This window comes from Pomacea canaliculata, linkage group LG9, assembly GCF_003073045.1.
Source record: "Pomacea canaliculata isolate SZHN2017 linkage group LG9, ASM307304v1, whole genome shotgun sequence".
Lineage (NCBI taxonomy): Eukaryota > Metazoa > Mollusca > Gastropoda > Architaenioglossa > Ampullariidae > Pomacea > Pomacea canaliculata.
The window spans coordinates 19,591,293-19,617,595 of record NC_037598.1 but is presented as its reverse complement, the minus strand read 5'-3'; the positions used below and the strand labels follow the sequence as shown (position 1 = coordinate 19,617,595).

Here is a 26,303-nt window from a genome sequence, read left to right as displayed (position 1 = left end):
AAACCATGCAGTAACGGGGCTACGTGCATACCCGGTGAGGGTGGAGGACTGAACTTCACGTGTATCTGCCCTTCCGGGTGGCAAGGCACAAACTGCACTAAGGTACAATATTCGTGAGCATTGGTAAGGCTAGTGATGTAAAAGGGTTTGTCGGCTAATCATATCCGTTCTGTGATTAAGAGATTGATGGAAAGTGGGGACCTGTCCCTCTCACTGACACATGCAGACGATTTCCTTGCAGCCGAACTGAGAATGATGACTCATCTCTCTTCTAACTTGGGAGGTAGCTGCCGGTGACTGATTTCCGCTTGAATTGATTCAATCCCTTTGGATTGAGATTAGATTCTATAGAAATACCGATGTTTACCCTCCCTCCACTTTCTGGATTCAAGAAGAAAGGTGTGCAGCACGAGGGAGCATACATACGAGAAATGCTGCATTGTCCAAACTATGTATGACTTACACTTTAAAAGCACAAAACGTGTTGTTACCGATTATGCACTGACATTCCTAACATTATTAATTTCCACGTAATTTGTAAAATCAGAAATTTATTGCCTTCTGCCTGGTCAAGATTGTAACTGGGATTGAGATGAGATTGCACAGAAGTACCCACGATTAGCCCCTATGGATCAGAAATAAAAGGTGTGCAGCAGGCAGCAGGGAGGGAGGTTACTCTCCTGTAATTTGCTGCGGGAGGTGGGACTGCTGTATAACTGACTTAACAACGGGGGTAACCGAAGCTGTGGGTTTAGCCGGTATCGAGACTTAATGCGTGTTTGACCAGCTCTCAGAATCAAACAGCCCTGCGCCTGATTGCAAATTTTAAAACACTATTTCATCGCCAGTCCCAATGACCGAGCAATGTCGCCTTCTTGACCAGCCTCGTCAATGACCGCGGGACGAGAGTGGTTTGATGGGAGAGGAACGACTAGGTGCAGACGGGCACTTTGCTGCGGTGAGCTGAGCTTACTCAGTGAACACAACTGAGCGTGAGCCACTTGTCCGTCATCAGAGAGGGCGGCCCGCTGCTCACGTCGAATGATTATGACCAGAAATTCCCGGTCCCGAGGATAATTGAGGCAGTGTTACAGCTACCAGTGTCACGTCTGGTGGTCAACAAAGTAATTAATGTCACCTGTCGCAGTCCACACGGAATTGTTGAGAAACATAAATACCAAATGCAAGAAAAACTTTCATCACTGAACATGGTTTCAAATTATTCCTTGAGAGTGCAAAAGACATTGGACTGCTGGTTCTAGTCTTTCACTCTATTACTCAATCTTTTCCTTTTTATTCCTAGATATCAATTTTAAATTTGTCTCTCAATTCTCTCTACATCAATATTTACGCGTTCCTTCAGTTTTCAACTCTTCTTTCTGTCTTTAATAACATGTGTCTTCTTATCTTTTGATTATTTTTTTTAAAACCTTGGAAACCCTAGGCATCTCTACGTCCGACATCAGTTCACAAAACCTGTTTAATGTATGTAGTCTACATATGAACTATTTACTTATAATTTGCCTTTCGTGTGTATCATACTTCAGTACACATTTTACAGTCCCACTGTGTACGTCTATAAAGCATGTGAGTGATCTAGATGAGACCTACAGATTAATGAACAATCAGCTTCGTTGTCTGACTTGTGTTTTTAATGTTCTTATGGTTTCCGTTTCTTATCCTGAATTCTTCCAGGAAGATCCGTGTAGACATATTCCTTGCCGAAATAAAGGAAAGTGTATTTTTCAAGATCACCAGCGCTATACGTGTATTTGTCCCGAGAATTTCTTCGGTGATTTCTGCCAGCATCGGAACATTTGCTCAGCTGACAGCCCGTGCCAGAATGGAGGGAGCTGTCACACCTTTGACAACGGCACGTACTCCTGTTCTTGTCCTGACCACTTCACTGGAACAAACTGCTCTCTTCCTGACCCGTGCTCTCCGTCCCCCTGCGGAACTGGAGGAGATTGTATTAAGGTTGGTATCTTTCGCCAGCATCTTCGTGATTTGGTTACTTTCTTCCTTCTGTTTTTTCTTTTTCTCTTTCATGCAAACACGCAAGTATGCCATCTCTGTCTCACATACACACCTTTGTCTATTGGGAGGGCATTGTTGTCTGCATGTTCTTGTATGAAAATGCATTTAATGTTCACCTTGAAAAAGTGTGTGCCAAATATCAACGCCAGACAATTGATCAGTCAACAACATGTAAGCTAACATTATACCAATCAACAAAACATTGCAATCTGCACCAGTCAACAAACATTTACACTCGATATCCTCAACGATCGTGTCACCCATGTGCTTAAGAGTCAGCAAGCATTTACACTACACGTTAGAGTAATCACCCAATAAATATTTTCCTGCACACATTCGTCAACAAACCTTGTAACGCCACTCACTTGACCAATCAACAAACCTTTACGTCACACTCTCTATTAGTCACCATTCACCCAACAATAAGCCTGTCAGCAAACATCTTATGCCACATCTGTTCCATACACCACAACCTTCTTCTTACCTGGAGGTTTCTCTGTGGCCAGGTGTCTGAGACTGAAGCAAACTGCTCGTGCTATACCGGTCGTTACGGCTCGACGTGCAGCGAGGTTAACATCTGCGAGCTCGACTCCCCCTGTCGCCACGGCCAGTGTCTTAGCCTCGGAAACAGTTCATTCACCTGCAACTGCATGTCCTTTCTATACGGGTAAGTTAACTTTGGGTTTCTCTTGTAAATAAGCTGGGGTACCCTGCTTTTTATGAGTTTGCACGTTAAGTTCTTGCTGTCGGCTGTACCATTCTTTTTTCTTCCATTGCTTTCCCCTCACCTGAGATATCTCTTTCCGTAATTTTTTCTTCTTAATTTGTGACTTCCAAAACACCACACACACACACACACGCATGCACGGTGTCACACACAATTAACTGCCCACAGTCACACACGCACACAACCGCATAACCACTCAAATGCAAACGAATACACATCTACTCACTATCGCGAGCAGACTGAAACGCTTCACGAGTAGGAAAACAAACTAATCAAACAGTATCGTAATATTCTTAAAATATTGCGAAAAATATTAGTTGTAGGAATATGTTAGGAACTTTAGCATGATGAGTCTGTACAAGACCCAATTACTGGGGCGTTCTTTCCTCAAATCACAAACCAATGCCAAACCAACGCTGCCCAAGTTCTATGTTGCTGCAAACAATTGCACCTGTCCATTTTTTTTCGAATCCATTTACGTGTACAAACGACTGACCGACATTACAATGAAATGAAATCAAAGTACAGGTCCGTGCTGCACACTCAGCACTCAAGCAGACGACACGTGACGTAACACGGCATGACGTCAAGCGTTGCCACAGTCTCGACCTTCCACAGCGATAAAAATAGCCTTGAAACTGACGTCAAACGTCGTCTGCTGTCAGCGGCCTTTCTATTCACAGAGAGAAAGGCAGACACAGACACGTGTCTGACACGCGACGTGCTGACAGAAGATCTTACAGACTGACAGTGCAAACGCATAATATGGCTTGGAGACCAGCACTGACAAGAGCAAAGTCATGTTAACAACGGCAGAGATTTACTAGGCTGGAGCACAGCTTAAGGTGGCGAGCAGCTTGAAGTTCCTGGGAGCCATCTTGTCCAAAGATGGCAGCTACAAGGCAGACATCCCATCAGGTGGATTGCATCAGCGACAGCAGCACAACCAGACTGAACAGGATTTGGCGCACAAACACCATCAGGTTTGCTACCAAGTACAGAATGTACAAATTCCCACTCCCACCTGCTGGGCGTTGCGAGAGGTGGACTTCTGCTTGCTGCTACGGAGAGGAGAATACAGGCCATTGCAGACCAAGTGCCTGAGAAGGCAAACTTTTCTGGTTGGAGCACGTGACCCGTATCACAAAGTCGTTCCTTCTGCCTACTTTCGAAATGAGTTTACACCGGGGTGGAGAGAGGAAGAACTGGCTGGCAAGTGTGGAGAGGTCTTTCCATACAGGACCTGCTCACCACCCCTCAAGACTGTCCTTGTCAGCCGTCTATCCAGTTGTCCCTTCAAACCCCCACAGCTAACGAACATCATTAACGACTCGTCAGTTAATACCAGTCAAGGATGTGGGTATGTATGTAGGTTGATGTCACGTGACCGCCCCGACGTCCCCGGATGCACGCTCGCAACCGCTCAAAACCAGCTGGTAACGAGCGCGCGGCCGGAGACGGTTCGCGACGTTCCAGTCGAACCGCACATGAGCGCAGACCACACAGAAAACACAAAGACAAAATTTGACGTAACAGAACAAACTAATTTACTACCTTCGTAAAATACCTCTAATAATAATATAAAAATGTCATGACGCTCTAACACTCACACACACAAACAAATAGGGAATAGATTAAAAATAAAAACTAAAAACAAGGGAGTAACATAAAATAGTTGCCCCGTGCACAGGCATGGTACAGTAGGCGAAGAAGAAAAAACAAAACAAAAACAAAACAACAAGGGAAAACAAACCACCCGCACGCACTGCTGGGTGGCAAGTCAAATGTCCGCTCAAGGTGTTCGCTGGCGACAGCGGGCCGCTACAGCGGTGCCCCCTCTCCTTCTGGACCAGCTGCCCCCCCCCACACCTCACTCCGGGTAGACCTTGGTCACGTGAGTCCCTGCTCGCCGGCCCTCCCCACCCTAGGTGCTCCCCCGATTGCTAGGCCGCACACTGGCGCAGCAGGGTCGCGCTCACGCGCTGACGAGGCGATGAGGGCGCAGGGTCGACACAATGGCGGACAGTCACACAAAAGAGGACGACGATACGGATGAGGAGAACAAGACGTCCAGAGAGATAACGATTACGTAGAACATGTGGCATACGTAGAATACGGAGAAGACGTAGAAGAAAACAAATGGAACCAAACGGAAGCCTGTAGAAAAAAAAACCAAACCAATTTATCCAATCAACATGCGGCACTCCAAACATTGCTCAGTTTCTAATAACATCCTTGTACAAATACACACCTATGACCAGCCTGGTCACGAAACCGCTCGCTCTCCAAAAAAAAAAATGTCCTCATACAGCTACATACATGTATGATCATCAGACTAGTCACAAAACCACTCACCAAAAAAAAAAAAAAAAAAAAAAAAGAAGAAAAATGCTCTCATACAAATACATATATTTTACCGTTAGACTAGTGGCCCTTAATTCACAAATTCATACATGGAAAAACGGGTGTGTGCCACAAGCGACTCGACCCGGCCATCACAAATTCTAACCTAACATGGTGAGGCACCCAGTCTTACACTTAAAAAACGTGAACATAACTTGGACATGTAAAACCCTCTCACGCGCACTTCCACCGCCAACCCGGGCCCTATAGACTAGAATAGTGTGGAACTCAAAGAAAACGCCTCCACTCACCCAAAATGGCTTGTGATGAGAGACCAGCGCCGGCCGCTAGGGCCACGGTCCCGCACCGTCCCCAACGTCCGGCGCCGTCCGTTGCTGGATGAAGACTCTCCAGAAAAGACAAACAAATGCGCCAAGGACCAGCGCGCGTGAAAGTCAAGAAAAAGACAAAGAAAGAGGGGGGGGGGACAAAAGTCAAAGAGAGGAGGGGTTTGCTGTTCCGTCCCGGAAAAAAAAAGATACCTATGAAGACCCTGCGAGCAGCTGACGCGCGACGACGACGCCGCGAGTCAGGGCTCTTGGGCTCGCGAGACGGATAGGGTTACACAAGGACCAGGTAGACGGTCCCTTGATTCTCCCCCAACCGTACGAACACACCAGCGACGGGCCAGCACAATACGGGAAGCACAACACGGACAGCGGAACAATCGCTGGCACGCGACAGTTGGGCTATGTGGTCTTTAAGTCTTGTTGTCTTTAGTCTCTGGTTTTCTTGTGTCATCTCAGGTGCCTTCTGCGACACATTCAACCCGTGCCTTTCGAATCCGTGCCAGAACAACGCCACATGTCACAATAACAACGGTCAGTACAATTGCACTTGTTCACCGGGTTACTACGGTGCCGAATGCCAGCACTACGGTCGTTGCTATGGAAACCCCTGCAATAAAGGCAGCTGCAACGAGAATATAACGGAGCCGTTATGCAGCTGTCCTTTAAGTAAGAACTTTTCGTTTCTTTCTCTGACACTATTGTTTTAAGAATCACCTTAGATAACTTAACCCCGCCCACTTTTTTCTGTTTATTTATTTAAAACATATTATCTTAATCAATCTGCCATCAGGTTAAGATAGCATTTGAGAGTTTGTACGCTGTACTTTAATATATTTCTCAAGAGCGTTGTTAGCATGTAACCAAAGAGTTATTTGTCTATAATAAGGATGTAACATCATCGCCGGTAAAGTGTCATCGCATCCTGACTAAATTAAACAGACTTCCTGACAACTGTTTACTTTGACTTTGAAACATTCCGGCTGGGTTGGGTGTGAGGTCTTGGAGATAAGTTTTATATCGACGGTCTCAAGTACAACTGTATTAAGTTTAAGACCAACGACTTAAAGTTCGTTTTGAAAAACTCAGACACACGCTAGTCAACGACGAGTTTTGAAAGTTTAGCCTTAAATTGTTTGACTCAAGGCCTCACATGTACACCGGGCAGCAACCCTAAAATATTTAGTGCAAAAAATAAAGAGTATTATATTCTAGTTCAAGGGATTTCTAAATAAATCTGGTGCAATGTTTTTATTTTGCAAATTGTAAAGAAAATGGAAGTGGGCATATTTTGGCGAAGCTTGTATTCTTTTCAGTCATGAACCTAGAAAAAATACAGATTATTCCAGGGCACATCATGCCAGTTATCACCCTAAGGCATTGTGTAGATTATGCAGAATCTGCTGTTTTGCCAGTCTTAAACAAAATTCAATTTGGCAGATTAAGGCGGTGTTTATATTTTGCTAGTCATAAACCAAAATGTAATTTTGCAGATTACTACGGTTTCTACTGCGAGCGGTATGATCCTTGTTTAAATGACCCTTGCGGAGGTCACGGAAATTGCGTTGGACGGCCTAACACCACGACGCAAGGAGAAGATGTGGACTTTGTATGCTTCTGTGCATCATTATGGTAAGTTTTTTGTTAACGACGCTGGAGGATCATCTGCTACACACATTCAAGTGACTCAGGAAAGGCACACAGTAAAGGACCTCTTCAAAGTCCCCGCGCTTGGAATCACTGATTTTTTATTTTTGCATAGTTAGCACACAGGCCGTAGCTCTTTGATCAAGAAATTGTTTATTTATCGAGGATGCGACACACCTGCTCTCCAGTTGCTGATTTGCTGTCCTGTCCTGCAGTAGTTTGCTGGTATGTCGGCAGGATGGGTGTACGTTGTGAGAATGTCAACTACTGCTACCTGAATGCCTGCAAGAACGACGCGATATGCGAAAATGAACCGCCAAACAAAGTCAGGTATGTTCTTTTGTTTGTTTTTATAAGGCATTGTGCTCGTGCCAGCTTGGTTCAATCTTATTTAATTTGTTAAAAGTTTTCTTTTTTTCTCTGCCTCAGTCACTCATCTACACACACGCGCGCGTTCATGCACGCAATTACTAATCAGCACCCGAACATCCACTAAGCACGCTCACACGCATTGACACATACTTGGCCGTTGACATCACTTTCCACGCTTTCAGACTGGCGAGGAGTCTGAATAATGTAACGAAACAGCATCACCAAGCCCTTTACATTCTAGAATTCATCGCATGTAAAATTCTTACATCGCTCTGTGCAAATCTGCGAAGGACGCTATAAAGAAAAAAAAAAAAGCAAGTAAAACGCGAATTGGGCCTAACGGATATATTCTGAAGATTCCGCTCAAAATGTCGTTTCTCAAACAAATCGTTGTGGGCAGGAAGCGGTTCATGCACTGTGCAGCTTCGTTTTGTGGCTTTCTTTTGTCAGATGTACGTGCAGTCCCGGCTTTTATGAGGCAGACTGCTCACGGTACAATCCTTGCGATGCTCTCCCAGGCGTTCCTCTGTGTAAGAATGGTGGCACGTGCTACAACACTACTGACGGCAACTTCAGGTAAGTCGAGGCAGCCCAACATAAACTCTTCCTTTCTCTCATAAACACACACACGAACGCACGCACGTCTCCCTCATTCCTTCTTTCTCATGCTCATTCCCTCATGCTGTGACTGATTCACTCACTCCATCACATACTAAGAGCTCTTCAAGAGGACGCCCAGACGAGGGGCTGATGAGATAGACAGGAAGCACTGCTCGACGTTTACACAAGTTTATGTCACGTCAGTGTAATGCAAATGATGTAAACTAGCATAGGGGTAGTGGTCACCCTTAACAAGTGAAACCTAAATATCTAAAAGTAAGATGTTTTTGATGAATACAGCATTTTATTAGTTTTACTGGTTAATAAAGTAAATAAACTGGAAGTAGCTAGTTCTTCAAATGAAACATGGGTGTAATATTATATATAACGAGACTGCATATAAATATAAATATACATTGAAGTGATGGATGACTAGCTTAGTGGCCCTTCTTTACCGGACAAATCGAGACAAACGTCTGACCGAGTCTGGCAACGTTTTATATAACCGTCTTGTAGAATCTTTGCCAAACTTGTATAGGATTAGTCCTTAGTTGTCCGAAGTAAGAATGATCTTAAAAAGAGTCAAATATTTACGGAATGAAAATAATTGAGGAAGTAATAACCAACAATGAATAGGCGCTGACGTAGTTGACAATAAGAGGAAATAGAATTCCCAGTTTGTGGCATTAAGCCTAATAAACTATTTAAGTTAGAGGCAAATCTCATCAATAAAATGTTTCTGATGTGTTTGGAACAAAATAGCAAACTAATGGGTAAGACATTCTGTAGAAGAATTAAGAAAGCACGAGGTGCCATGAAGAACCAGTTGAGAATCGTCCTGAAAGAAGACATTTTTCTCGCTCAGAAACGCAAATGTCTTATTCGTCCCCAAACACGCTGAGTGCAATGGACTTCAGAGAGAAGGAAGAGCATCTGTATCTTGCGAAAGTGAGGCACACAACGTTGATAAGAAGTTTTGGGGTAAAGACCGCAAGATAAGTACTTTGTGAACAAAGAGCGGTCTTGGCGCTGGATAATCAGTGGACTGGAGACTGCCTGGCTCTTGAGTAAAGTACCGAGTAAGAGTTCACAGGTTGTGGGTGGTTAAGAGACAATGTTGAGACAATAATGAGGTTGGGACAAAAAGAAAAAAAGAAGGCTCGTCTGAACGTCTTTCTTTCACCTGACTGCGACTTTAAGACGACTTGCCAACAACTCTTGAGTTCACAGTCTCTCTGCTATCTGTTCTTTGTTTTGTCTGTCTGTCCGATTATCTATTCTTTAGCTGACCTAACTCCTCATTTATTAGTTAATTATCTATTTCTTCTTCTTATTCGTTATATATATATATCTGTCATCATCATCATAATCATCAGCGAGCTTAATGCGCTTTACATGAAAGACGGGAAACAGGACACTACGTCATTATCACAGTCAGAATCTCCTTAATGTTATCTTCTTCTCCTCCTAAAGAGTTTCCTTCTTTGCTTCTCGCAGAGCAAAAATCCCAGGCATCAAAGACCAACTACCCTTCATCAAATATGTGGTTTATTAAGCTTATCAGACGTACACCAGCCATTCTCATTACCTCCCTCGGCTTCACAGGCAAGCCAAACACTTTCAGTCAGGCAATATTACCACAGCTTACTTATGCGCTCTTTCATTTACTTTATAAGACCACCCCACCCCACCTTTTTGGCTGGATGCTGTTGGCCCAGGTGTGGGTGGACTGAAAGTGGTGTGTTTTATTGTCAACATCTACGCCGCAGCCAACTCCTCGCACTTACAGCAGTGAAAGATTACAGGCTGGTGTTACAGGTACGCTGTCAAACGGCACACGCTCCACAGTTTACCCCCTACTTACCTTTCTGTAACAGAGGAATTTCGGCAGTTTTCCCTCTCGTGTCGGGCCATGGCCATGGGTGGCAGGACTGGGTAGAAAAATAGGATTGGGGTGAATAGTATAGGCAAAGTCACAAGACCACCCGTGGAACACGCAACAGCGGAGATCTTTTCTAGTATCCCGAGTGTTCACTATAATATTTAGTGTGTCTCAGACAGTTTTACACGTCTTCTTTGCCCTCTATAAGTCTGAGTGACGGTTAAGATAAGTTTCTCCAGCTCATGAAATAGAATTCTCTAAAGAATAATTATCAGGCTTTTCATCAGGATTTTCGATCTGGCTTGAAACGAAGGCGAATGAAGAGATGTTTTCAGGGATAAACTAAGAATTTTAATATGGTGGCGATTTTGAGAAATTAGCTTGGGTGCACACTTGTTCCCAAAAAACAAACTCCTTTTCATACAAAGCAGACACTGTATTTGTTAATGAAAGAATTTGTAAAGACAATGAGACATTTCCAATTATTTTCTTTTCAGCTGCGATTGTCAATACGGATATTTTGGTTCTCAGTGCCAGAGAAGAGACCCCTGCTTACCAATACCGTGCAAAAATAATGGCACCTGCACCAACTTAACGGACACTCAGTTCAGCTGCACTTGTAGTGAGGAGTACACTGGTGACCTATGCCAAGTCTTAGTTGTAAGACTTTCTTGATGATCATTTGCATTCTCAAATATTTCCTATAGTAATTTCTTTTTTTCATATTTTAGATAAAATACTTAACTCAAATTGACCGGTGACGTTTGACAAACTGCCAGTAGAACAATTAACGGAGGTTAGCTTTCCAGTTTTTCGTAGACGGCATTCTGTCGTAGGAGTGGTGACTTAGAGTCTAGATGAGTGACTTGTCATCGCATCTCGTGAAAACATAAACACAGGAGACTTCTTGACGAGGGAGAGGGCTTAGTTATTTAATTTCTGTGTTTACTTTCTGCATCAGAAATTTCGGAAATGTAACCAATCACTTGTCTGCAGCTTGACCTCATGGAGGCTGGTCGCAGACTCTCTCTGCTGAAAAACTTGACCTCAACTCCATCCTCGCTGGGAACTACGGACGTGGACAGCATTACGTCAGCGCTAGAGAAGCTGTACAGCTTCACGCTGATAAAGCAAAGCGTACGTCACACCCACACCTTTCAACCGCTGGCTCAGTCTCAACAGAGATTTTCGGAAACTTTGGAATCGTTAACTAACTGTACAGACTAGACATACCAGCTTCTTCTGCAATGTATTATGAACAGTTGAGAGGGAGAGAAATGTCCTCAAGAACATGACCAGAAAAATAAATAATTAATTTATCAGCCATACATTGAGTGATACAATTGAATCAATTAATCAGGGCCAAAAGGCGAAGCATCAAACCTCGGAAGTACTTGATAGTTTTATTGTATTGGTATTGTATTGTAAAGCAATTTTGGGTTAAGTTCCCATATGTTATCCAGAGTTTCAATGTCCTTACGCTCACCCCAAAACAATCATTACAAGTGACATTTTCACACAACTTTGTCAAAGCTAGTCAAGTATTCAAAGGCATTCATTGTTATCTATTTCGATTGAAAATACTCTAAAATTCGCTGACCTTGTCTCACACAACATCATTGTTAACATACTCTTGCAGGTTGCAGAAGACATGATGAACGTCATCAGTAACCTCGCTGACGTCAACATTTCCATCACTAACGCCAGCAACAAGATCAACGCCACAAGTGATCGGTCAGTGCCCTGTTCTTTAGATATTTGTTGCAGCAATAACTACATCAGCCACTAAGTCCCTAATGTCTGAAGTGTTGCACTCCAGATATATGACGTTTAGCGATAACTTTATGCAAAATATTTTAGTTGTAACTTCACACTAAAGTAGATAAAATAAAATACATACCGACGTCAAAGTAGACAACTATCTTTGGCAGATTCATGACATCAGTGCGTTACGGATTGCCGTGTATTAACTGTAGTCCAGACGTTCAAACACACGTATAACATGCTTGATTCCTTGAACAGGCTGCTGAAGCTGCTCAACGATTTCAGTGCTGATGTCATCGTCCGGAACGGCAACAACGTCACTATGACGTCACCTAATTTTGAAGTGGTAGCTGTTGACGTGAGCGACGCAGCGTCAGACGTCATGTACATCCCGTCCATCGCGACAGGCGGCAGTGTTAAGCAGGTTGCTCTTTCTCGGCTTCCTCTCTAGCAACTCGTGCAGAGTAATTGCAAACATTCAGCTCATATTGTGTACAAATTAGGTAAACAACAGTAAAATAAACATTGCATGCTGTGTATGGGTCCTTGAGGATTTTTGTTCTGCTTACCGTCATCGTTTACTCTTCCAAAAAGCTGTTTTAGATTTCTTTATCTACTTTATAGGCTCACTCTTTTTACCTTCGTAATGGACTTTCCATAAAATTCTTTTTTGACTTCTCCCCTCTTTCTCTCCTCACCTGATGTTCTTTATGTTACTTTTTTCAACACATCTTTGATCTATTCGCCGTTTGCGCTACTGTTTTTTTTTCCTCCTATGTATCTTCGATAAAAGGGAGAACCTGCCAACTTAGCCCATAAATCACTCGACCACTGGGTTGAAATCCACTTTTGACCTTTGCACTCCACAGCTGGATGTAACGATCACACTCCCTCGACAAGCTCTGGAGCTGGCCAGAGGCCAAGCGTCTTCACTGACCGTCACAAGGGTGCAACTCGCTGGTCACCGTAAATCTCAGTTCTTTATCCCCAGCAACCATGTGTACAGCGATGACGTCATCCAGACCAAGCCGGTGATAACGGCCACCATCAAGGGGAGGGAAATCGTTAATCTAACCTCCCCCGTCGTGTACAAAATACGGAATCCGCAAGTGAGTGAGCAGGGATCATCGTGACCTCTTCTGCTTTCCTTCTTCTCTTCATCTTTCTACTCCTTCTTTTTTATCTTCTACTCTTTTGAAATTGCTCCAGTCAACATCTTTTACTTTCATTTTGTTCTGTCTTCTTTCTCATTTTTTACGACTCCCATTTTTCACTCTTGTTTTTGTCATTCATTTACAATTCCAGTACTACTGCTATTAAAAATACGTGTTTCTTTTGTTTCTTCTAGCATTATAAAAGCTACATAAGAGGCGGAAAATGTAAAATCAGTTTGTAGAAAACATTATGTGGGTTTGGTTAGTGTTTATCGAATAAGAATACTTGTTTCTGTTTTCAAGGCATCGTCAAACTACACCTGTGTGTTCTGGGACCCGGATAGTAAGAATTGCATTTACTCTCTCACTTCATTTGTGATCTTCTATTAACTTCAGTGAAACTGTTTCAATTAAACGACTAACTAGGCGATTAGATAGACAACTATTAGTAAAGGCACTATCACTTTACAATAAGTTGTTAAATATCCATAATATGCATCTAAAGAAAGTCTGACTATCAGTATTTTTTATGAGCAGTTTATCTTGATACATGTGTATATTGTGCCTTGTAGGGGTTTTGTGTGTTTTCTGAACTGCCGATAACCCTGTACGCCATGTTTACTGCAGATCACGCTTGGTCAACAGAGGGTGTAGTAACGGTTTCAAAGAGCGGCAACTACACCGTGTGTCAGTCAACTCACCTCACTAGTTTTGCTGTTCTCTTGGTAGGCACTTACTTCCCTTGAACCATAAAGTTCTGCAGAGATTCTATGGAGTGCATGAATTATCTTCTTCACAACATATATAATATCCCTTGGGATATTAGTTCCTGATGAAAGCTGTTTCCCATATCTGAACGAATAATACGCTAGATGTTCTCTGCAAGATCGTGTATAATATCCCCTGGGACATTAGTTCGTGATGAAACTAGCTTCCCACATTTGAGCGAATAACACGCTAGATGTTCTCTGCAAGGTCGTGGCCATGAAAGAGGTCAATACCCTGAAATCAGGAATGTATATTTGGTTGTCCATGGCAATAGGAGAGCTAGAGCGCCATATGTCGATTAGCAAATATGTAAACATTAGTGACGTCACAGTTTTGAGTGCCAGGGGAAGGTTATTAGTCTGGATTCTGCCAGCTACTTAGGTCAAAGGTTGTTTTGAGTATCAATAATATTTCGTGGTCATGTGCTTTGCAGGATACATCTCCTGACTTTACTCTCAACAGCGCCCACGAGATGGCGCTAACCTACATCTCTTACATCGGCTCGGGCCTGTCCCTCCTCTGCCTGGTGGTAACCACCTTAACCTACAGTCTCTTCAGGTTTGTATCTTTAACGACTGATTACTGTAGCCAACAATCCTGTCAGGTTTGTGCCTTTAACAAATAGTTACTCTAGTCAACAATATTTTCAGGTTTTTGTTTTGTCACTAGTTATTGTAGCCAACAGTCTCTTTAGATTTTGTCTTTAACAATTACTTACTGTAGCTAACAGCTGTACAGATTTATGCCATTAACCACCTGTATTGTTGCCTGCCATATCTTCAAGTTTGTGTCTTTACTAACTAGTAATTATAGCTTTACATTCCTTCAGGTTCTTTTTATTAACAGACGTATTGTAACTCTTCACAATCCTGTCCTTGACAACATTTGATTAACCACTACGCAGACTGAGCACTTGCTCAGGACAGCAAGAAAGGGTACCAACGCACGTGTTATCCCTTAAATATCATGCCCAAACTGATTTGAGATGTTTATTAGCCTTTCGTCCCCCTAAAGAGGCATGAAGAAAAAAAAAATTACGTGAAAAGAATATCAAACACTCGTAATGTTTTCTCCTTCCTTGCTTATATATTCCTACTAATATTCTTCACCATCGCCATTTATATTATAATATTCATGTCAATTTTATAAATAATATTCATGTCAGTTTTATATCTTCAGTTATATCGCAATAATAATGTCTAACGCTCTCATTTCCTCTCTCTTTCTTCACTAGCACCCGCTAGTTTCATCTCTTTTATTCTCGCTTTCGCTGCGAAGGGGCGCGAGTTTTGTCCCAGTCAGTATTTACCCCATTCGTGTGGCATGTATCTACTACCATTTGTGGTCCCAACAGTTGCACTGTTTAAGCAGACGCACTTTGTTGGGGTACGGTGTGTGTGTGAGAGAGAGAGAGAAGTTGATAAAGGGAGAAAAACCATAAACAGACAAATCATCTTTTTTTTTCTAGTATGAGTTCCTTCCCTTGTGTCATTGCAAACCGGAACATTCAAGTTTGCCATGATCATCTTATCTGATCGATGTCTCATAAAATTTTTTATGTGCTTCCTTCACATTAATTATAAAGATTCAGGTCTGACGAGAGGGGGGGACAGGGGGGTCTGGTGTACCCGGGCCCGCGGTTGTCAAGGGGGCCCGGCCTTGGTCAGTGGATTTTTTTCTTCTTCTTCTCCTTTTCTTTTTCTTTTAAAGAAAGGTCTAAGGACAGAACACTCAAGCATTACACATGCAGAAGTTGAGTTTCAATTCTGTAGAATACAATTTCGGGGTACCGGGGCCTGTCGTGAGAAGTGTAGTCAGCGGGTATCATATTCTCGCTGGACAAGCCAAGAGGTGACGGCCGCTGGACACCAAAGATTTTATCGCGTGTGATTCGCCCTGAAGAACGTTGGTGCCATGAGATTGCTGGCTACAGGTGCCACTACGGGGAAGGATGGGGTGGAGGAGGGGGTGGGCCCTGCAAGCAAATCGGACTTTACAGTGGAGATCAGGCAGGTAAGTTACTGATGTGTGCACTGGCCACTGTGAACCGACATGGTGGGGGCCCGCCCCTGGCGCTGCAGCCTGTAAGCGAGAGACATCAAGGCTGCTTTTTTTCGTAGTTACAACCGTATCTCCATCACCATGCAAACAACTACATTAGTCTACACAGTAGATCCTTGATACAATGAGACTATTTTATCCTGTAATACTATCGCAGCCAGCAAAATAGAACACATTATTGCAAAACATTTTAAAAACTGCTGTCCCGCAAATATTAGGTTTATAAATTGATCACGGTGGTTCTTTTGCTCTTTGCCGACAAAGCTCCCAGTAAAAAGGAGATACTATCTACCCGCCATCCGTCCCCCAAAGCCACCTCGGAATCTTTCTGATTGTGCGCTAGTTGTCTTCAAAGAAGCTGTCATATATGGTGCTGTATATTGAGTTTTGCGGTGGCTGCGACATTTGCTTTTCGAATTATCACATATATTTGAATGTGTTTTTAAAGGAGCTTCGTGTAACGTACATTTGTTTCACGATGAAGAATGGAAGAAAAGAAAACTTTACAGATGTGTTATGAGTTATGACATAAGTGTTAGTTTGTCCACCTTTTCATTAAATTTCTCCATGTCTTGAACCCCACAATCAAGGTAGAGGCAAATTATGTTTTAGTTTAGAGGCCAGTGACTAAGATGACAGCAACTTCCACCCATGCCGGCCATCGTGGGCCGTAATGCATTGTTGCTGACAACACGACAAAAGGGAAAGGGGGTGGGGGTGTGATAGTTTCTGGAAGACTCCACGGAATGGACTGGGAATTAAATGGTCGGGGTTTGGAGCAATTGGAGGTGTAGACTGATATTTTTATGAGATAGACGAGTCAGCGGTAAAGTCGCCGTGTGTTTGACCTGACACTTAATTTTCCCATCCCTTTCGATCTGATATAGTCATTGGACCAAAGAAAGCTTGGACAGTTGGACCTTAGAGATAGCGATAGTCACTTAATTTCACACTCACTCTCCTGCCTGTCGCACGCTGTCTTCTACACTCGAAAAGCCGAGATACGCGGCACTTTGTTATTATGGTAAATACACTAGTTTTTTATTTATGCTTCTATGATTTTCTGTTTATTGGCAAATAGCATTTGACAAGGCAGGAACATCAGTGTCAATGAGAGTGACTAGCGTCTCAAATTGACTGACAATAATGAAGTTTGTGAGAAAAGCTCATTAAGTTTGTAGCACTCTAGTAGTGTACGAAGTATAATGTCTTTGGGTTGTAGATTTGCATCTATATTCTAGAATGTTCAGCACGGCAGCAATGTAAAAGGTAGAATGCCTTGTGCGAGGGAGGAAATGATGTTCCACAATGTAGCGATGTTCACAGTAAAATGTCTGCGAAGAAGGGCTAGAATGTTCGAGGGTAGGGAGAAGAAATAGTAGGACTGACAGTGGGATGGCAGCTTTTGTGAATTTGAGAGAGAGCAGTTAGGCCAGACGCTGAGCAAAACTGAATAAAAAACTTCAGTGCGGAATTCCATCTCTGTGATATTTCTGGTACGACAGCCCCCTCTACGTAGCCATTTGACATGTTGGTTACAAGTTTTTAGTCAGCAGGTAAAATGACAATATTAGTCTTGTATAACTTTGTTCTATGAACTATTACGATTGAGCTAAAATATGCCAAACATTTCTATTTTTATGTCATTTTTACAAAACATTCTAATCTCCTTAAATATTAAAAGTATTAACACTTACTAGCTAACTAGTCTTTAAAACAGTTGCTTTGTCTTCTAAACCTGACCAGGTATTTTAACGGCTAGTGACTGATGGCGGTTGAAGTCGACCGAGTTTATGCTTCGTAAAAAGTTGGATAAATTCAAAATGTGTGTGTGTGTGTGTGTGTGCGCGCGCGTGCGGTTTTGCTAAAGGAATAATATAGGAAGGGACTTTCGATAGGTGCTGCGTGTTTGTTATGTAAGTTGATAAAAATGATAACTGATGTGCTCTGCTGTTCGTCACAGCAAACACTTTTTTAAATGAGGTTATTAACGACACTCGATGAAGACTTGTTTAGGCATTTACTTCTTTGGTTCTTCCTCTTTACATGTAGAAGTATAAATCACTTACATAGAGAACATTTCCTTGCACGTCAATGAGCTTAGTACAAAAGGGCTATGTGATACCACAGTGTTGGGATAGACAGAAGACAATTAGAAGAGGTACTAACGAGATTACGAGAGAGATACGTCTTAGCCCTAGGCAGTTTTTAAAAGGTGATTATTGTATGACACTACAGTCAAATCTCGCTACTATGCCACCTACCGGGACCGAGCAAAAGTGGCATAGTAGCGAGGGTTCGTAAAAACGGCTTTATTTGCTCAAGTTACTTGTCAGTCCAAAGCTCTCAAGAATCGTCGGCTTCGCTAGCTGTCTCCTCTCATTCTCCCCCTCACCTCTTCATCCTCCACCCCTCCCAACCACATCCGCGCACCTGCATCCTGTCGCTAGTCGACCCCATCCCGCTCTCCCGCTGTCACCCGGCCAGCGACCACCACCCACCACATCGCCAGCCTCCACCCTCCCTGTGTGCGTGCTAGGTTCCATCCCCACTAACTGCGATGTCCCACACTACCATACAGTATAATAATCGAGCACTGCGTGGAATTTCACAACTTGTGTCTTTTAACAGTCACACAATAGTGGCATGGTAATTTTTTTTTACATTGAATTTATAGTCGGGACCGAGCAAAAGTGGCACAATACCGAGAGTGGCATAGTAGCGGGGTGGTGTAGTAGAGAGATTTGACTGTATTTTACTATTTTTTTTACTAAATAGAACAGTGTGCGAGATCTTGCAGGCCTTATAAGCAATCTTTTTCAAAGTTTACGCCTTTGCAACGAAGAGGTCTACTTACCCACGGTAGAGTAAAATGTAACGGGTACAATTTCATTCACTTTCTTGCATTCATTACTAGCATGGGTACTGCATTTTGTCCAGGTGATGTCCGTTTGCCTGATAATCTTCCTGTCAAATTTAGTTGAGTTTGACAAAATGTGTGGATTTATATCGATGCCAGTGCCATGCGCACCACGCACTCATGCACATACCCTCAAGTGCTACAAGTCTGATCCTTTAACATCATTTGTCCTCATTTACTAACCACTCGCATGTAAACAACTTTATGTTCAAGTAGTGATGTAGATCCTAGTGCACTTGTCCTACTGTTTGCAGTCTATTTTGTTTTTTTTGTGGCAATTGCGCCTGAGTTTGGTGAAAGGAAATGGAGGGGGGAGCGGGGTGGCGTAGCCATCCCTGTGTGTGTGCCCCTCTGCGATGGACAGTCAACGGCGTAATTAGTTGACGGATATAGAGGTCGTGAACCCCACGTGAGTTTCGGACCTCACGTGCGGCTGAAAGAATGCGACACCTGGTCTAGGGGACTGGGGGTGAAGATTTAAGGCGGACCGTAGCGTCGGTCGGGGGGGAGGGAGAAACGAGTAACAAGAGGGAGTATCGAGCAGCGAGTTGAGGGGGGAGAGAGAGCCATCCAGCGATCGAGAAGCTGATTGATACAGCGGCGGCTGTTAATTGTGTTAATTGTGAGTGGAGTGTATTGATGACGGACTTGCTGTACCGTGTTTGCTACGGAGCCGCTGCTGTTGCTGTGTTTTTGGGATCGCAACTTCAGTAGAACTGCTGCTGAAGGTTCCTCGCCGAATCTGCTACTGGGAGCGGTGGACATCGCCAGCTGAGAAGTTCCAGAGAAGAACAACCCGAGCCGACGACTATAGGCGGGCAGCATCTCATCACAGCTGGGGAGTGTTGAGCAAGTGGGCTCCACTCTCGTACTTGACAACGACGACGACACACCGACCGCGTGGAGGGCCGTCGCTGTTGTCTTTAAATTCGTGCAGTGGAGTGTTGAGGACACTGACGATTTGATTGTCCGCTGGTGCCGACAACTCAAAGTAAGACTTTTGCCTTTTGAGTTTACCTCCAGAGAGAGAGAGGGGGAAGGTCGTACCCCCCATTGTTTATCTCCACCGTCAACGTTAGAGGGAGAATAAGACGGTTTACACGGACTGTGTGTATGTGTTTGATGAACATTTATGAGCACACGGACATTGCTGGTGGCTAGAAAAGTGCTCGGAGAGACGTATCGTTAGATGTGGATTGAAACGGACATATGTATGAGAACTGTTGTAGCAGCCTGCGCGCTGCCGTAGTGTCGGTGTTGAACCAACCTAGGATGTATACTTTCTGATTTAGAACGGATAACAGTGAACTTGTGCTGTATGGTTTAATTTGACCTGCTGGAAATTCTTGTATTACAATTTATGTTTTTTTTTTTAGTATTTTTTCTTTTGGTGTATAATAAATAACAGAACGTCTCAATCTGAAGTGATCTCTTGTCGTTCTTCGTAAAGAATGCGCAATGTCCGACTACCGGTCGTGACACTGAATGAAGTGTAGATATTGAGATTCGAATTGTAAACATACATTATATACTGGGAAAATAATTTACGATTACAAGTACAAGGGGCCCGGAGAGGTCGTCTGTCCCGGGGCCCGGGATGGCTCTCGGCGGCCCTGTAAAGATTCATCAATTAAACAGCGTAAAAACAGACAATAATACCATTGCTGAGCTGTGCTTAGGCTACGTGTTACTATAACCTGCTTTATCGTTATATTTGCTGCCAAACTGAAAAACAAATAAAAGTATCGCTAATTTTTTTTTTATATTTAACCGTAAATCTTTTACAAATATGTAGGCAGCCTGACATAATACTGATTGACTTGCTACGTGAGTACTCGTTTGACTCTCGACTCTGGTTAGTCAGTTTGTTTATTTGTTTATTCCTTTATTCTTATTCGTCACCCTCTTCTTTGCTTCTTCCTCTTTTTTTCCCCTCGCCTTGTTCTTGTGGCGTTAATTCCTGAAATGAACTCTGCACTTTTTGATGTGTTAGACTTCTGTCCACCACATTCAGTTTCTGTAAGCATTTCCAAGAATGTATGCCATCATATCATTTTGAAAGGAGTTTGAACAAGGACAAGTCGGGCAAAATTCTCCTGAACCTGTGTGTGGCCCTGCTGTTGCTGAACATCGTGTTCCTGGCCAACGGTCTGAGCGCCGGAAGTGACAACAGCACCAGAGCCAGCTGCACGGCCGTGGCAGTTATTCTGCATTACCTTCTCCTGGCCTCGCTGGCTTGGATGCTGGTGGAAGCAGTGGAAATGTACCGAGCCCTTGTCACTGTCTTCTCCAAATACGCGCAGTGCTACATGCTCAAGCGTTGTGTGGTCGGCTGGGGTAGGTTGACGCGCCCTTTAGTGGCGTGATATGTGTTAATTGTCTCACGGGTCTGTATGTATGCGTGTGTTTATATATATTTTTGTGTTTCGTACTCTCTTGTCTTTTGCTCCATCAATATCCTCAGCTGTCATGTGTTGCTGCAGCGTCTGTGCCACTCTTTTTCGTGAGTCCCAAACATTGTTTTGTACCCGGTAGCACTTGCTTGTAACACCTGCACTCGAAGTCCAGAGTTTGCGGGTTTATGACTGTTCTGTATTTTGTTATGTTTTGTTTTGTTTGTTGCTGTTTTTTTTTTTATATTTTTTAAAGAAAGCCGTGTTCGTCGAGTACGAGTTGCCGAACTCAACGCCTCAAATCCACGACTGCCTTTCTTCCATAATTCTCATGCTGTGATGTTGTGCCACTGTTGTGCTTATGATTCTCTTTTTCTGTCTTGTATTTAGGATTATTGATGTCTTTGTACATGTATGTAGAAATATTTTGGTCTGAGTGTGGATTCTTTGTACGTTTTGTGTCTATGTTTCTTTGAATAATTTTTGTAAAGTTTCGAGTTGAGTGATGCGCTATGTAAATCCACTTTACTATTATCATTATAACATAGGTGTGTATCTGCCTGTTTCCGTAATATGACTGCATATTTGTGAGACTTTATGCCTGAAACTAGGGGTGCCAGTCGTAATAGTGGCGATCACACTGGGAATTTCCAGAGAACATTATCACTCCAGTGCAGGCTTGTAAGTCATTGGAATGCCTTCCTGGCTTATGTTTAACTCTCTGTGCTCTGTATCTCCAATATTCTTTTCTTTAGTTAATTTCAGTAAGATAGAACAAGCTAAATATAGCAAAAGATCAATGGTCATGAGGATGATGGCATGGTATATGATGCTAAATACAAGTCTGCGAGCTGCTTTTCTGTGTTGAGAGAGACCGAATAATTGTTTCTTCATGTCGTGTTAGATACAAGGGTTGTAATACAAACAGGTGATATTTTCTAGAAGTTCTAGATGTTTCACTAAATTCGTGGATCCTTTTCTAGGCGTTGTAACATAATCCAGGACCTTCCCCTTAATACTGTAACATATCCAGTGATTGTTCTTCTTGTAAAAGACCCAAGAATCTTTTAATTTTTATAATAAAGGATTTTTACAAAGATTTTTTCTTGACATTTTTATAAAACAATGATCTTTCTCTGACGTTGTGATCGTTCTTGCAGCTGCTTCCTGTCGAGGTCAAGCCACGTAGCTTACTACGCCTCATTAGTCGCCCCAGCTTGCCTCGTTTTGCTCGTCAACACTGTTATCTTCTTTATGGTCACAAGGGTCATCCTTAAGCCGAGGTTTCAGCAACAGAAGGAAGGCAAGGAAGGCATCACGCCTGGACAGGTAACTTACACTTATATAAAATTACTATAGATATATACAGATATATACAGGCCCGTTCTTAGCCCCCGAGGGGCCCGAGGCAAAGGGCATGTGCGGGGCCCTCACGCCACGATCACACGGTTTTAGTTGGGATCTAAAGTCACTTTTTTCCTCAGGGATATCTCGTCTTTTATCATTGACAGCACGCTGCATACACATTACAACATAAGCCTACGATTAATTTATTTGTAACGTTCGTCAATAGGTTACAACGAAGGGAACCCTACAGTCTGCAGTCGTAGTTGAGGTTGAGTTGATGGGTTTGCATCCGCCATTAAGTAACACACAACACACACACCGACACACGTACATGCGAAAGACATTCAGATTTAGTAACCAAATAACATAGCAACACGTAAACATACGGCATAATATAACGTGTAAGTTTTCAACACTAATGTGATACGGCTGACTACACTTCCATATGCCTAGTTACCATATCCATCAAAAGCGCGGGGCCCCTTGAAGCGCGGGGCCCTAGGCAGATGCCTCGTCCGCCTGCCCCTAAGCACGGCCCTGGATATATATATATTTATAAAAATAAATATATGAAGTCTTAAACGCGTAAACGTTTGTAAGTTGCACAAATGCACAGGTACTTTTGTCTACCTGCCTAACTCTTTAAAATGTACTATTGTACAGACAGCACAGTACTCCACAAACCGATGAAATCTCCAAAAGGAAGACAACTACTTTACAGCTGAAGTAATTGCGGCACTAAGTAAGATAAAACAACTCTGTTAATATATTGCTGTATTAGATACAAAAGATATAAAGACCAACCCACTTGTTGTTGCAGGTACGCGGAGCCTTCACCGTTATGTTCCTGCTGGGAGTGACCTGGGTCTTCGGACCACTGGCCATCAACGAGGCTAAAGTGGTTTTCAATTACTTGTTCTGCATCCTCAACTCACTGCAAGGCTTCCTCATCTTCGTCTTTCGCTGCCTCTTTAACCCCGAGGCACGACTGGCGTGGGTGCAGCTGATCACGACGTGTACCCTTAAGAAGCGGCGTGAACCGGTTCGATCTGGAAACTACACGGATTCGTCATCAAAGAGTGACTCCCACCCGAAGTCCAGCGCCACGGAAGAGCGCCACGGTCGCCACGATCGCCACGGTCGCCACGGCGGCGGAGGTCACGGGGGTAGCAGGGGAGACAGCTACGTTGAAGATGACAGATTATAAAAATCGTTCACTCGGCTGATTTCCTTCATTAAACATTCAGTCTGGCCAGGGGTTCTCTATCTTCGCTCGTCCATGCTGGAGTCGCACATTTCTTCTAGCGGCCTTCATAGCTCACAATGTTCCATGCTAGAGAATATGCAATACATACGTCTAAGCTTCAAGAGGCCGATGAAAAAAATCGAGCTACGGAAGGTTTGATTTTAAGGAAGTTGACAGAAAAAAGAACATTATTTTCACGTGGAAGTTCAATTTTAACCAAATGTTCATTTCTTGTCATTCTTTTAAAGTCACTCCGGTACCCTGCGGAGTCGCGATTATCACCCACTTGTTTCCTACACAGAAAGGAGAATATGGGAGGGTCGATGGGGGAGGAGCGCAGGGTCAATGGGGGAGGAGTACACGATTTTCCACTTTCCGACGTATTTTAAATGGTTTCAACATGCTGACCGGCTTAAAATTATTCGAAAAGTTTTTGGCTAGGCCGATTCAAGCTACGAAAGTTGAATATGCATTGCAACTAACTAATTGATGTATGAAATTCGAGTTCGGGAGAATATTTCGACCTTACAGAAGTTTGACGGTATATGTTATTCGGGGAACTCATTTAAATGAAATCGTGCTTAATGAAGTTTGCATTTCACCTAGATTGCAGGCAAAGAAAAAGATTTTGATATCTTTGTTAGCCTAATTTCTCCTGGTTATATCTGTACTGCCGTGGATCACTAGGATTAAGCTCCTGCTGACTTGATGACACAGTAGTATGATCATTCCACTGTTTCTGCCTCTATCCTATAAACCGATGCCTCACGCAGAAGAAGCTATTTAAGCCTCAAGCGAGATCCGAACCTAAGAACAACAATCTTGCCTTGGTTGCAAGGGGACAAACTCTTGATTGAGGATGGCCAAATGTTTTATTTACACGTCACCTGATTATATTTTAGATTTTCGGATTCTGACGCATTTACAACTATGATACTCCATGTATCGGTTTAAGTTAACGATTTAACTTGTAATAGATGGACATTCCCTCGTTTTTTTAAGAGAGTGGTCCTATTGGCATCAGTACACGACTGGTCGTAAAATAAACAGTAAAGCTGATGGACTAGCTTAGAAGTAGTACAGTAGGACTGATTGTAAAAATAACCCATGAACAATACTTCTGTAGCTACTGATACAATTGCAATTTCTGTTGCTTCTATTCATACTTCTGCTTCTAGGTTTTTGCTGATCCAACATGGCGCTCATATTTAAGCATGACCACTAAACTTACAGATCCTAAAGTGATGTGCTGACACATAAACACAATCTTCTGTGGAGTAATAACCAACTTGAGTCACAAGGGCGAACAGCAAAATTCAGCTTAGAACAAAACTCGTGAACACAGATAAAGAACATCAAAATAGTACTAATAGCATGTTAAACGGTAGTAGAATTGTCACAGAGGGGTAACATGAGACTAAACAGCCAGCACAGCAAGGGTGGCCGTGCCTCACCTTTTAGGAAGTGGGAAAGAAAGGTGGAGAGCAATTTAATTAACTTTCGCCCACCAGCCCTTCACTTCCTAAGGAGACACGGCAAGTGGAGGAACGCTAGGTGTGGGGGGAGTGGAGGCTGCATCTGCCTAGAAAGGTGCGGTATTTGTATTTTCTGCACCTTAGGCTTTTGTATTTTGGATTTTTTGTATGCTTTTCCCTTTATTTCTTTTAAATATATACATGTGTATATACATATTGTTGTATCAATTGGCGCAGTCTGCGGGCCGGGAGATGGGCCATGGAGTGGAGGGACGTGAGTGGGTCTGGCTAATGCCAAAAAGTATTTGAAGAGTTTTTGTTGTTTTGTTTTGTGAGTTGTTTAAGAGTTTATTGGTATCCTGGAGTATTTGGCCCACTAAAGTTTGAGGTCGCTCGTTCCCAGAGGCAGCTTCATTTAGTGTATAATGTCTGTCCCCGAGTGTAGGCGTCAGTGGTGTTTTGAGTGTCTTACGGTTTAAGATAATTTGTGAGTGTGTGTGTGTGGAAGATATATTTTTGGATTCTGGACCGTTAGTTCCCATTAACTGTTTGTACAGTGGAACAACAATTACTAATGACTAAACTTGAGAGTATTATCCGATTAGTCATCAGTGATAGCAGTGTTGTGCAGCTCTCAAAACTTTATTTTTTTATGTTTAATATTCAACCAAGTAAAGGAACTTTTTAAAGAGTGTTTTTAAAGTAAGATATCAGTAAGGATTGATTGATGTATTTTTATTAGTATAAATTTATCATTTAATATCATTATATATATATTTGCCTACAAATAAATGTATATTTGCCTACAAAAGAGGCAGTTATTTTTCTGAAGAAAGAAAGCACGATTGTCCAAGCGAGTACGTGTATGCGAGTGTCTGTGACAAGAATAGAGAAATGGCATATGGTCGATCAGTTACCTCATCCAACACTTCCTTTTCTTGTTCGTGAGCCTCGCTAAGATTGTCGCCTTTAACCTCAACAAATCTACAAAACAAGTTAGATAACAGGAGTATTGGCCGGTCTGCAGTTTGCTCACTTATTTTCACATTTGATAGAAAAAAAATCAGAGGCGAGTTTTTACTGCGTTCAGAGCGCAATCAGAAAATGTTCTTCTCGATTTTCACACGTCTGTGCTGGTTCCTCAAAAGCTGATTGGAAGACCTTTGGATTGTGTCATCGTGTATTGTTAGTGACAACTCACCTCTCCCAACCTTCATCAC

General features: G+C 42.9%; 1 protein-coding gene across 1 annotated transcript; it reads left to right on the top strand.

Moving 5' to 3' along the window:
• The first annotated feature begins 1,810 nt into the window (after positions 1–1,810).
• On the top strand, positions 1,811–25,754 carry LOC112572041 (adhesion G-protein coupled receptor G2-like). The gene is made up of 18 exons (XM_025251547.1): positions 1,811–1,977; positions 2,544–2,704; positions 5,914–6,123; positions 6,948–7,086; positions 7,339–7,431; positions 7,924–8,049; positions 10,453–10,615; positions 10,952–11,092; positions 11,595–11,689; positions 11,978–12,143; positions 12,589–12,828; positions 13,177–13,216; positions 13,501–13,598; positions 14,075–14,199; positions 20,685–20,959; positions 21,627–21,696; positions 22,176–22,344; positions 23,183–25,754. Exons 1-18 carry the CDS (start codon positions 1,844–1,846, stop codon positions 23,567–23,569), a joined length of 2,832 nt encoding a protein of 943 aa, XP_025107332.1. The 5' UTR covers positions 1,811–1,843; the 3' UTR covers positions 23,570–25,754.
• Positions 25,755–26,303: the final 549 nt, after the last annotated feature.

Coding starts and splice junctions, on each gene's coding strand:
- LOC112572041 (XM_025251547.1), top strand. CDS start 1,844: ATGGAGGGAGCTGTCACACCTTTGACAACGGCACGTACTCCTGTTCTT. Junction 6,124..6,947: donor GTTATGCAGCTGTCCTTTAA/GTAAGAACTTTT, acceptor GTAATTTTGCAG/ATTACTACGGTTTCTACTGC. Junction 11,690..11,977: donor ATCAACGCCACAAGTGATCG/GTCAGTGCCCTG, acceptor TTCCTTGAACAG/GCTGCTGAAGCTGCTCAACG.